We start from the raw sequence: 13,138 nt of genomic DNA on the forward strand, positions 1-13,138 counted from the left end.
TTCACGGATCTCTGATTTTTATATATCATCTGATACACTTTTTTTTATGAGTAAAACGTGATTTTTTTAAACTTTATATCATTATCCTACGATTGAAGAATAAAAATTCGCTCTAAATCGCTACAATGACAGTTGGTACATGGACGAACTGTCATTGTAGCGATTTCGAGCAGATTTCGAGCAGTTTTAAATCGCGATTAAAAAAGCGAAGGACAACGATAGAAAAAAATTTTAAATCACGTTTTACTTAGAAAATGCAGATCTTTCAGATGATATAAAAAACTGATATAGCTAAACAACCCAATGGGTCGGCGCCGGCGGTGGTAGATCCGCAAATGACAACCGCAGCTATCAAATCCGTTAAGACTGTAAGAAATCGTGCTGTTGGTTTTAGAATCAAGCGATCGATTTTTTAAATTTCATAGTGATAATCAATGATATTTTTTACATAAGATCTTTTATAAAGTCTAAACAAAACATACGGGTTGCAGATAGTTGTCAGGGTCTTAAATTGAAAAAAAAAAAAGAATGACAGTTATTCAGAACTACGATTGAATTTGTATCATGCGTGAACATTATCGGCAAAGTCTGTCACTTCTTCAGATAGAGATAATGAAAAAGACCTTTTGACTGGAGTAATGGCAAATTGTAACATGGCGTCATATTATTCAACTTTGGATATCACAAGATATCAGTCAGTGTGGGTTATGTACGGAGCACACATTTATTTCCATTGAGCAATTGTTGAATATTTGTGCAGTTTGAAAATACATGTTGTGTTTCGCTCCGAACGCAAATATGAAATGGTTCTGTTGCATAACGTTTATTTTAAATTTTAAATTACATCATTACTTTTTTTATTTATGTGTTATCTCAAATATTCTTTGTAAACATAAGAGAGATGAAACTCATCAAATTACTTTGCCGTGTTTTCTATCAGTGTTCTTGATTTGGCAGCTGCTAGTGTCATTTTTATTTTCCGCTGTATTCTAGATTTCAACTTCACCAGCAATACTAGATTAGAGAGTTATGTTTATGTGTGCAAAATTTTATCGCGATCGGTTGAATAGTTTCCGAGATGCATTCGAAACAAGAAGAGCTACGCCAGCAAATCTTGGACGCGGTGATCGATAATCATGGATCGGCGAATGGCTCCTATGTTCCGGGAGACGAATACCATCGAGCGGCGAGCTGGAAGAGGCCGAAAACCGAAAACGGAATACCCAGAGAAGATAAGGCAGTACTTTAAGAAGAACCCAAACCTTTCCACCTGAGACGTGGCCAAAAAGCTCGATTCGTCAAAGCGGTTCGTCCAGCAGACAATAAAGCGGGCTGACTACGTGTTTTTAAAGTTAGGAAGTATATAGTAGTAATAATAATAAAACGTTGTATTTCAACATTTATTTGTGCGCAGGTTACAAACGTCATGAATTGCATACAAACTTCTATCAAAGATGTTCCTTTTTCCGGTGTTATTTATTTTTCGTGAATAAATTCTACAAATATTATGTCACAATGTGAAATATTTTAAAAATTAAATTTCAAGATTTTCAAGCTTTTTGTGCCGTGGAGCAAAATGGTCTGTCCGGATCAAGTCTGTTGCAAGTTGGATTTTTTAAACAAAATCTACTGAAACCCCGGAGAGAAAAAAAAACTTTTTCCTTATTTTTCTCCCTGTCCTACTCTAGCTTTTTTATATCTTGGCTTCGAAAACTTTTACATTATTCTTGTGTTGTTGCCTACTCATGTCGCTGCAATGCGGTCGTTGTTGTTTATACCGCGGGGAACAAGGTGTCTAGTATCAGCACTTTATACTGGCGAAAAACGTCGGTAAAATACACTACCGTATGCGGCAGTGAAAAAAAGCAAAAATATTCAAACGTTAGTTTGAGTTAATTTGTGTATCTGATGACCTGTTTTGTTAGACAGTGTATTTGTTTACATTTACTTTAAGCGCTGCAACAGAATATCGAAATCGATTTATTGCAAATAAGTGATCATGTACGCCAAACATTAGCATACGAGTTTATTGTTCGCCCAAAAGACGCCGAAAATGATTACCGAGGCCGTTAGATGTCATTTGGCTCCAGTTTGTCGCATCAAAAAGTCTCTACAGGATGGCTCTAAGCAGCGAAAGCCGAGAAGTGGAGTACCTCTGTTTGCACGTACGCAAATCGTGATCAAATCGGTCCGTGCAAAGATTGCTTGCAACTCGATACGTTTTTCAAGAAAACTTGCCAAGGATGCCATCATTTCTGAGAAATCCATGCGAAGAATTATGCAGGAAGACTTGCACACAGCTTCCAGAGCTAGAACGAAACGCCCCTTGATCACGGAGCGGATAAAAGAACTACGAACTGACTCGTTCGACGAAATTGCTCTCTTTGCTGAAAAAAGAGTTCTCCGACGAAAAGCTGTTCAGCATCGATATTGTGTTCAACAGCCACATAGACTAGATCATTACCGAAGAAAGTTGAGGATGTTCTTGAGAAAGTAAAGTTTGAGTTCCAGAACAAACACCTAGCTATGATGTTTAACTTGATAGCGTCCAACGGGTGAAAATGCCGCCTGTGTTTATTGATACTGGTGGTGAGATCAATACCGAAGTGTATATCGGTGCTTCAAAAGACCCAGTGCTTCTCTGGGTGGAGGCAAACTTCTCTGAGGATCAATACGTTGGGCTACAACAGGATGGAGCGCCATGGCATACGTCAAATCAAACCTAGCGATGACTGATGGAAAGTTTGAAATTTTGGCCGAAAGATTTGTGGCCTCCTAGCAACCCAGATTTTTCGTTTTGGGCGTATGTTGATGTAAGAGCCTGCAAAACATCGCATCTAGTGAGAACACCCTAAAGTCTAACATAGCGCACACATAGCGGTCGACGCCGGAGGACTACGTTTGAGGCGTGTTCTAGCTTCCGGCGTCGTCTCGAGGATGTCATTGCTAGAAATGGACGACACATCGAATAAATTTGTTTGATTAGACCTTATACAGATAACTAAATGCGAAAATGTTGATATTTTTGCTTGACAATATTTCAAATATTTGAAATAAAAAAAACCATGAATTCTTGCACTTTTTTCGGTGCACTCTGTAACCATTTTTGAAGTTTGTCTGCCTGTAGGAATAAAATTTTGTGTCTATGCCTAGTTCTGGGAAAGATGCTGAGACTAGTCCTGTGCGCCGCCACGCCGCGCCGCCGCCGCCGACACTTTTAAGCACGCCGCCGCCGCCGATGATTTTGAGTCGGCGCGCCGCCGAGGAAATTTTTGCCGCGCCGATAGTCATTTCTTTGCTGGTTGTTAATTTTTTTTTGACAACCAGTCAACCCGAATGAACATATTTTTATTTATTTATATTGAATTAAAAAAACCGAACATGAGAGTGTACACACTATGCGCAATATTTTAGAAGTGGTAATTCGTGTCACGCTGGTACACGCCGCCGCCGCCGATAAATACCAACGGCGTCACGCCGGCTCGCCGATCGCCGCCGAAATATAATGTTTTCTACGCCGCCGCCGCCGCCGATGATATGGTCGGCGCACAGGTCTAGCTGAGACGAAACTCTTAAGCCTGATGGTGCGTTTTCGTCGTATGATTTTGTGGATGTTAATTTACATCTAAGGTTTTCAAAAATATAAAAAAATACAATTAAGGTCATTAAAAGCATTTAAGACTTATTGTTTTTCCTTCTTGTTATTTGGACCTAGAATTAATGATTCTGTCTTCCGTGATTATGCTCTCTGTGGTGATCCCGGTAAAATTGGTTAAAAAATTATACATACACCATAAATTACATTGATTTGGCATCAGAATTGTATTATCTATCGGTCGTTGATCAGAAGCTTAGTATTTGTTTTGTTTTATCCCGAAAAAATGCTGGTTGCCAAATTGTCTCTGGATAAACACTTAATCTTTCCCAAAGAGGATTACCAGCTAAGTAAAAATGAAGTCATTAAATAGAGAATAATTCGCAAATTTCAATCATATGATGCTGTAGCATCTCCTACGCACTGCTCCCCATTCACAGACACATAGCCATTTACATCGAATTCGTTCACAAAGGGACACGTGTGACCTATTCACAAAATCTCGCAAAATTTGCGCAATGCACGTACACTCGTGCTTACTCTTGTGTCCAAACGATGGTGAATCTCACATACAATCTAGAGCTCAGATTTTTTCCCACCAACTTCGCTAGTTCCTAATTCGCTCGCAAGAGTATTGTATCCTTTTACAGCTTTTTGTTCTCAACTGCACTGTATAACCTTTCTACACTGCGGGTTGCTCACAGTAAGTTCGACACACTGCTCGATTCCACCATTCTACCCAGATTCGCGCAGAAAAGGTTGAATGCCTAACTCCAAGAACAAACTCGCCGAGACTCCTGTTCTGTTCTGTGAAGCTTCTCGACCCCCCCCAACAGCATGTGTCTGTATGTGTTCGCCCAGCCGTGCATGGAGTGGGGATCAAAAATTTTCACATTTCCAGCAGCAAAAACTTTTGTTGCAAAAAGCCTCTCAATCATCATTTCAGTAGTAACCTTGACTGCACAAAAAGAAACAGAAACTGTAACTGCATTCGCGTTTTACCTAGCGCATCAGCCGACAGGATTGGAATGGTGGAAAAACTTCAGTTCCTCTTTTTTCACCGCACACAAACACCAAAGCAGACTTCTGGTTGACAGGATGGCAGCGATGCTCTGCCGCTGGTTTTATCGTACCAAGCTCGCGTATTGTTCACTCAACGGACGGGATAAGACTGACTGAAATGTGCCACCGAAAGGACGGAGCGAGCGACCGCGACCCGAGATCAGTGAGCACGCGACTTTCCCTGTGTCGCTATACGTACATATCGTACGTCATGAAAGTTTTTGCGAAGGGCAACCACGGTCAGGGGTGAACGCGGGGGTTTTCCTACTTCCGTATCCTCAGTCAGTCTGCTTTCCGGACAATTTTCTCGGGAGAGCAGAGCGCGAGATAAGCAGATCGCTCTCCGCCTGGTAGTCGGTGCCTCTGGGCTGGGCTGGGGGTGAATTAATCGTATGGAGTGGGTGTGTATGTGTAGTGAGATTCTACAAATGCCGGTGATCCAGTTTGAAGTTGTGCTTTGGTGAGCGGGATTTCTCACGGAACCGTGTGCTGAGTTGCGAGTGCGTGACTGCGGCTGTTTTCATTGTGGCTGCTGATGCGAGTGTATGCTCTGACGTCAAATGTCAATATTGGTACAGGAAGCATATGCAAATTTGTCGAACAAGGTGAAGTCCATCCAATGTAGTACTACAGGTGTCAGGAACAGATTCGCAAAGAGAATAGCAGTAAAAATAGCAACTCTTTGGCTAATATTTTCTTTCAAACAATTCTGGGAACCGGATTTCATTTGGCCCAAGGGGATGGCAGCCCTATCTAAACTGTACACGTTTGACAGTAGGCAACATACCGGGGCTTTATTTAAAAATAAAGCCCTGAGGCAGGCGCCCAGTAAAAGTTTCATATACTTATCACTTAAGTCGGGAAGACTCTCCACTCATTCAACATAGAAATAGATAGCATGTTGTCATTTCCCTGATTTGGCCTAACTTTCCGTACGCACCAGAATGTGCAATAAAATTTCGAAATTTTATGAATATATATTTTTAAATTCTAAAGCTTGTTCAATCTAATACTTACAATATTTTTGTTTTTCAATCTATCACTGATACTGTCGAGCTTAAGTAACACATTTTTCGTTGAACACATAAATTCAGGTGTTTCAAAAAATATACAAATCACAACAATTATTCTGAACGAAAAGCATCGGACAAACAGACGTACTAAGAAATTTGTTTTCGTGGGTCAAAATAACGGTCAATTCAAATGAGCAACAGTTATGCGAAATATTCCCGCCGCAGCGGTGGTGGCGCTGGTGTCCTTTTTTCTGTTGAACTTAGTTGACAGTTGTTGCGCACCGTGCGGCAAAAACAGCAGAAAGACTGAAAGTTTATTTTTTGCGGAATATGTCGGGTAGGTGTCGCACAAGTAAGTCGGAACCACATATTTTTGAGAATTTTGTATGGAGTGGTACGTCTGTTTGTCTGTGGTTGCTTACTTTGCACAGTATATCCACTAGACTCACATCAAATTGGGGTTTTTATTTCAAACTACCACCGCTAGCTCGTGGAGTTTCACCGATTGATTCACAACTTGATTTTTTTTAAACAGACGATATATAAAAAATATTAACGAACTCGTTGGTTTAGTTAATAAAAATGTTGATTTTCTTTTGGTGATCTTAGTTTTTTTTGTATTTATAAAAAATCATCAGAGAACACTCTTCGAGTAGTCAGACAAAATTATTTTCATTTTTTTTTTCTCCAGAATCCTTGGCAAATTGAATTGAAATTTTGATTTTTCACCGCAACACTTTCTCTACTTTTTATAAATATTCTTAAGAACTCTCACGAAAAAGTTTATCCTTTCAATTTTTCACCTCACTTGGTCTTGGGCTAGTCATCTCTTATCGCCGCCAAACTCAGGCTCATTGTTGAATATTATCTAAGCTGGTCACTCCTCCGACATTCGTACCACGTGGCCAGCATGTAGCATGCCTATGTCACACTTCATTCTACTGTTTTCTACAGTGTGTTAAAAAATAAAAATACAATATGTTCTTCTCTGAGTCAATTTTTATTGAGGCAAAATTCATTGGGAATATTCACGAAATAATATAATCTTGGAGCACCTCTCTTCGTGCTGTGTGACGAGCTGGAGACGTTCGTCGAGAGAAACTCACGGGGCACGCACCTGAAAATGAGCTCCGTAAATTGGTCCATAGTACTCTCACTGTATTTTCCAGAGAGTTCCGAAGAGCTGGGAGCCACAAAGTCTTATCAAAATCAAGTTAACCAGCAAATCCGTCAAATTCTCCAGACTCCGCGCTTGAACGATATCCTCTGTGTGAGCCAGTGTGCCGTCCTGTTGAAAGACGTAATGATCCTTCCCGTAGAGGTCCCGAAGTGCCGGGGGCAAAACCTTCTCCAGAGTCTCAGTCTTATAGTACGCAACGTTGATTTTCATGTTTTCACGATATACAGGGTGGCAACGTGAAAGTGATACATTTTATTTGGCTGATGAAACTCAAACCAGTTTTTATTTTTGTTCGGAATCGATTTCAATCACATCTATGGGTAGTAAAATTACAATGTAGTTAGTTGAGTTCTAATCTTTCCCTTGTGTGTTTGATAACGGCCCGTGGACGGCCCGTTTTTCAAATGTGTCCAAACTCAAATGCCTAACGTCGTCTAACTTTCCTAGCATGTATCTCCAGATACTCAAATCCAGTGACGATGCGGGCCATTCAGATGAACTGATGAAACAAGGCAAACTCTGCTGACACCATTTCTGAACGATCAATGCCTTATGCGCTGGTGCTGAATCCTGTTGAAAACAAAAACTGTTTTTCCAAAAAAGCATTTTAGCTCAAGGTTGCAAATGGCCTTTGATAACGTGTTGCGAGCAGTACTTCTTGTTTATTTTCACGCCCCTGCAATGAACAGCAATGGTAATTTCTTTTTGGTCAATCTACCTATCTGACGCATTTTAATATCGATCAACTGTTCTTTTATCGGCTGCTATATCACGAAGACATGATTTTTGTCCGATAAAAATAATGTTGTGGGCAGCGTGTGTCTTCAACAGCAACCGAGAGTTAGCAACCCTGTCGGCAATATTTTTACGAGTTAATCCGTGAATTTTCTGCTTCTTAAAGGCTGAATATTCAAGGTCCTTTATGATAACATTTTGCATGGAAGTGTGGCTCATGTTCATTTCACACGCCATTTTTCTTGCCGAACGGGCTGGATTTCACCGGAGCGTTCCTTCACTACTTTGATGACCGCTGGAGTCCGAACACTCCGTTTTTACCAGGTTTTTTCTTGGGACCAACCGTGCCTGTATCCTCGAAACGTTTCCTGGTCCTGTAGACGAATAATCTGCTTAAATTCAGATGTGATAGCTTCCTCCTGATCTCGCTGTTAGTTAATCTTTGCAGCCGCAAGACTTTTATTGTTCTCTATTTGAATCCATTGCAAATTTCTTGAGAGCGACTATATTTATTCCGAATAAACAGTAAACACGTCACTCTTTCAAAACATGCTCAGATGTTTGTTATGTTGTGACAGAAAACACAACGAGGGGCACTCAGATAAGTGTATCATTTCTATGTTGCCATCCTGTACACGGTTGAGAGCTTACCACGCCTGAATACGGTACCCCAAACCATCATCGACGTGGCACTCTAGAACCGCGAGATGTTTATATATGATGCTGGCCAACGTCCTCGCTCACAGCCGATCTTTTTGAACATTGTGCAGCAGTTGCAAGCCAAGAGTTTCTCATCAGAAAACACGAATTCCTGATCAGCGTGCCGCGACAAAATCAGTTTGAATCTATCCAGGCTTTCCAGGCCGAACGCCAGATCTCGCACGCTCCGTGGCTGAGCCCGTATCCCGGTATTGACGGATGGTGGTATAGATGAAATTCCGCTTCACCTCGTGGGGTTTCAACCGCCGAAATGTGTCGCCGAGTCGCTCACCTCTTGCAAACAACTTTACTACGACGTCGATACCTTGGCGTCGGTTAGCCTATCCAGCTTTCTACGAGTGGTAATGGCGAATTTTGACGTTTTCTGTAGGTCACGAAATTTTAAATTGCAGTAACGGAGTAGAAAATTTAACAACGTCGTATCGTAGCAAAGCAACTTCAACAAACAATGGGCGTTTTGATATTCTGTTTCGGTCGTAGAGATCGCAACGGTTGGTTGTTTTTGACAGCTCCAAGACCAGGTCACAGTAGGCTTTCGCTCATAAATGTAGAATAATCGTCGCCTCTCACAGAAAGAGCAGGATGGCCAATCGACACTCGCGCATCTTAGAGTTGCACACTGTCATTCGTTTGGCGGTGTTATTTTGGTCTATTTCTGTCTACACTGAAAAAACTGCGCACGCTCCATTCCAGTGTTTCATCAAATGGATATGAAAATTACTCTGCATTGCTATTTGAAGATTTTTTTATCAAATTCAATCATTTTCCTGTGGCACATATGAGACATCACCCCAGAGAGAAAAGAGACATTCCCCCAGAGAAGGTATCCTTTTTTGCTCGTGACTTACCTTACCAAACAGTCCCAAGCCGTAGTGTGCCTTTGTCTTTGCTGCACGTAAAAGTCGTCTCCATTTCACTCGGTTCATTACTGCAGTCCGTCATCTCTGCAGTCTGCGTAGGGTCCGTAGGTCATATTCCACCTGATCTATCCACCCTGCCTACTCTGCACCTCTCCGTTTCGTCCCTGACGGATTGGTCTCAAGAACCATCTCTACCTGGCTGTGTGGACGATAGATAGATGGCTTCCCAAGCAGCTCCTGCAGTTCGTGGTTCATTCGCCTTCTCCACGTTCCGTCCTTCATCTGCAGTTCACCGAAGATGATACGCAACACCTTCCGCTCGAAGACCGCAAGGGCGCGTTGGTCCTCCACGAAGCATAGACCATGTCTCATGCTTGTGGAGGACTACCGGTCTGATCAGCGTCTTGTAGATGGTTAACGGCGACGAATTCTACTTCTTAGTCCGATGTACGTATCCGTCTTCTTTACATAGCTCCGAGCCATAATGTCGATATCGTCGACGAAGCCAAACAGTTGAACCGACTTTTGGAATATTGTGCCACTCATGTTAATCTCCGCTCTTCTAATGACTCCTTCCAGGACAATGTTAAACAGTAGGCACGAGAGACCATAACCTTGCTTCAAACCTCTTCGGGTTTCGAAAGGGCTCGAGAGTGCCCCCGATACTCGAACTACACAAACACTCGACCCATCGTCGCTTTGACCAACCGTGTTAGTTTATCCGGAAATCCGTAGTCGTGCATAATTTGCTATAGCTGGTCTCGGTCGATTGTGTTGTATGTGGGTTGGAAATCGATGAATAAGTGGGCTCGTTGTGTTCGCGGTTTTTCTGCATAATCTGCCAAACTGCGAATATCTGATCCGCTGTGGTGCGGGCACCCATGAATCCCGCCTGCTAGTGCCCCAAGAACTGCTTCGCAAATGGTGATAGTCGATGGCAGAGTACTTAGTAGGCGGCGTTGAGCAGAGTGATTGCCCGGTAACTGCAGCACTTCTGCTTGTCGCCCTTTTTGTAGATGGGGAACACAATACCTTCCATCCACTCCTTTATTACTCGTTCTTCTTCCCAAATCTTGACAATCACCCAGTGCACGGCTCTAGCCAGTCTTTCTCCACCGTATTTCAACAGCTCGCTGGGAAGGTGGTCAACTCCAGCAGCTTTATTGTTTCTCAGCCGGCCAATCTTCTCCACTTCCAGGAAATCGGGGGCTGGTATCCTGTTGTCTTCTGCTCGGGCACCAAGATCATCTGCCGTACCGTTCTTGCGGCCTACTGCATCACCGTTCAGATGCTCATCGAAGTGCTGCTTCCACCTTTCCATCACCTCACACTAGTCCGTAAGAAGATTGCCGTCCAAGCTCCTGCACATATCGGCTTGCGGCACGTAACCTTACGGGAGCTGTTCAGCTTCTCGTAGAACATCCGAGTGTCGTTAACTTGGTACGGCTCTTCCATCGCTACGCGATCTTGGTCCTCTAACTGGTGCTTCTTCCTTCGGAGGACTGAGTTTTGGCTGTTCCGTGCCTGTCTATATCGTTCCACGTTCGTTCTCATACTGTGTTGCAGCATTCTCTATGATTCAGTCATTTCTGTGATTTGGAGCCCTTGTGTCTAGTAGCGCTACAGCAGTGCTACCTATGGTGGATGGGATGCTCCTCCAGCCACTTTCAAGAGTAGCTGCGCCAAAAAGGTACTTCGGACTATCATACCACGGGAGAGCGCGAAGTTTACACACCGATGGCCGTTGTCATTAGACACGGCGTGTAGGCTATCTGTTACGATTACCGGTCTGTACATTGCCTCCCGTCCTACCTTAGCATTCATGTCCCCAATGACGACTTTCACGTCCTGTCGTGGGCAGCTATCGTAGACCTGCTCCAGCTGTGCGTAGAACGCTTCCTTCTCGTCATCGGATCTTCACCTGGTCTCCTGTCCAATAAAGTTGCTGCAGCGCTACGACTTCGAAGTTGCGTGGATGTAGCTCGTCGTAGATAATCCTGTCGCATCCTGGAAAGCAGAGCGATTTTCAGTCCATGCCGATTGTTCCGATCCGTAAAATTTCCTACGTTGTTTTTAACATATTGTTTTCCGGGGCGGCCCGTTGTTCGTTGAATAATCATTTTTTGGCAAAAGAGCTGGCATCTAGTGTTACATCTGTTAGTCTATGGTTTACTTCCTATGTCGGTATGAAAATTTGATGCTTTCCGTGGGGAAAATTTTGCCGTTCAAATTTCAATATGCCTCGTTTCACTTGATTCAAATACAAAAGTTGTTGTTAATAGTTACTAGCGTCGAATATGAAATGTTTAGTCGATAAAAAAAAGATTTTGATAATAAACGCATTAGTGACCAAGATATAAATATATTGTTTGAGGATGTCAACGAAATTTTCATTGACCTTAAACGAAAAACCAAGTTTTCCAACGTAATTTATGGCTGCGTACTTGAACCGGTTCTAAACATCTGACTTGACACCGCTAATTTTTGACGTTTTCTTTATCACTGCGTTGCGTGTGCCTGTGCATACAAAGTGCAGCCAACAAAAACAATAAGAATAATATTATGTAAAAAAATATCCCGACCGATAACGAAAGTGCGCAGAATTGTGCTAAAAATATACAAAAGGTGATTTCCGTCAGCCGGTGCCTAATGTACCGGGATCTTAAAAAGCCTACCAGATAAAATGGTGAGTTCTATTGTAATTAAAAAGCACCAATTACGGAAGTGTGACAGTTTTGCTGTTTTACATAGCTACAACTTTAGGACTCGGTGCAGCGATAAAAGCACAACCAGAAGGCACCAAAACCAGATATGCTTTCAACCAATTTTGCACGATTAGCGGAAACTGTATTGAGTTCCGCAAAGACTGGATCGAACTTCCGATTCTGTTACAGAGCAGTTGCGAGTCGCACATTCCTGAGTGCACCTCAATGCTACAAACACAACGATAGCAACCGGAAGCGGGTTTTCACAGCAGCAAAATGTCTGCCAGCTGATACGAAGCGATTTTATTCTTCATTGAAGAAGCCGGAAGAATTTCCCATCAAATCTGTCGAAGGGGCGGAAATTTTGCAAAATGTGCTGGAAAAGAACAAACAGCTACTGCAGGAGCGAAAGAACGTCATTATACAAGACATTCGGGTGCGCAAGGACAAGGTCAAGGAACGTGTGGAGGAGGTAATCGAGCGGGAGAATGTGGCGACGATTCCGAATCTGCTGTGTATCGGCCGTATCGTGATGTCCCCCTACCTGGGATACGTAATTGTGCAATCGGACTTTCGCCTTGCCATGGGAATGCTGGTTTTTGCCGGACTGACTGACCTTGCGGATGGATTCATCGCGCGGCAATGGCCTAGCCAAGCCAGCCGGCTGGGTTCCTTTTTGGATCCAATGGCAGATAAAATACTGGTTGGTGCTCTGGTTATTTCGATGAGTTACGTAGAGCTACTTCCCCTGTGGCTCTCAGGTATGATCCTGTTCCGCGATGTATTTCTGATCGGAGCGGGATTCGTTATTCGCTACATTAGTCTACCTCAGCCGGTGATTATATTTGTTATCAATGCGGGAAAAGTAGGTTCTGATTGAAAGTTTTGACCTTTTACAGCGTACATTATCGCGTTATTTTGACGTGACGCACGCCACTGCCCAACTTGCGCCAACCTTAATCAGTAAGGTTAATACTGCCGTACAATTGGCCACTGTTGCTATCACTTTGGGAGCACCAATCTGGAGCTACGTTGATCATCCGTATCTGCATGCACTCTGGTATCTGACCGGAGTAACCACAGCGGCAGCCGCTTTGAGTTATATCGTTAACAAAGACACATATAAAATATTGAAGAAAAAATAGGTGCAGTAGCAGCCATAGCAGCTGAGAAAATCCTGAAGTTTCGTGTCGGTTTTATAATTTTGGTTCAAACCTTTAAAAAAAACATTGGTAACAATAAAGTTAAATGTTAATTTAACTTTTCGT

At 42.7% G+C, this 13,138-nt stretch overlaps 2 protein-coding genes across 2 annotated transcripts in view; one reads left to right on the forward strand and one right to left on the reverse strand.

The window, feature by feature from the left end:
- LOC129718625 (progestin and adipoQ receptor family member 4) overlaps positions 1 to 4,753 on the reverse strand; it is a 93,869-nt gene extending 89,116 nt beyond the window's left edge. The window contains exon 1 of the mRNA XM_055669560.1: positions 4,598 to 4,753. The gene's annotated coding sequence lies outside the window, so the exon portion shown is untranslated. The remainder of the gene's footprint in view (positions 1 to 4,597) is intronic.
- Positions 4,754 to 11,681: 6,928 nt separating this feature from the next.
- Positions 11,682 to 13,130, forward strand: LOC129718626 (probable cardiolipin synthase (CMP-forming)). The gene is made up of 3 exons (XM_055669561.1): positions 11,682 to 11,851; positions 11,917 to 12,705; positions 12,770 to 13,130. The coding sequence occupies exons 2-3, from the start codon at positions 11,977 to 11,979 to the stop codon at positions 13,013 to 13,015; spliced, it is 975 nt and encodes a 324-aa protein (XP_055525536.1). The 5' UTR covers positions 11,682 to 11,851; positions 11,917 to 11,976; the 3' UTR covers positions 13,016 to 13,130.
- The last annotated feature ends 8 nt before the right edge of the window (positions 13,131 to 13,138 follow it).

This window comes from Wyeomyia smithii, chromosome 1 (genome assembly GCF_029784165.1).
Source record: "Wyeomyia smithii strain HCP4-BCI-WySm-NY-G18 chromosome 1, ASM2978416v1, whole genome shotgun sequence".
NCBI classification, from domain to species: domain Eukaryota; kingdom Metazoa; phylum Arthropoda; class Insecta; order Diptera; family Culicidae; genus Wyeomyia; species Wyeomyia smithii.

Bases quoted from the DNA above. Each gene is read 5' to 3' on its own strand.
- LOC129718626 (XM_055669561.1), top strand. From the start codon at position 11,977: ATGCTTTCAACCAATTTTGCACGATTAGCGGAAACTGTATTGAGTTCC. The intron at 12,706-12,769 runs GTGATTATATTT...GACCTTTTACAG, and splicing joins ACATTAGTCTACCTCAGCCG to CGTACATTATCGCGTTATTT.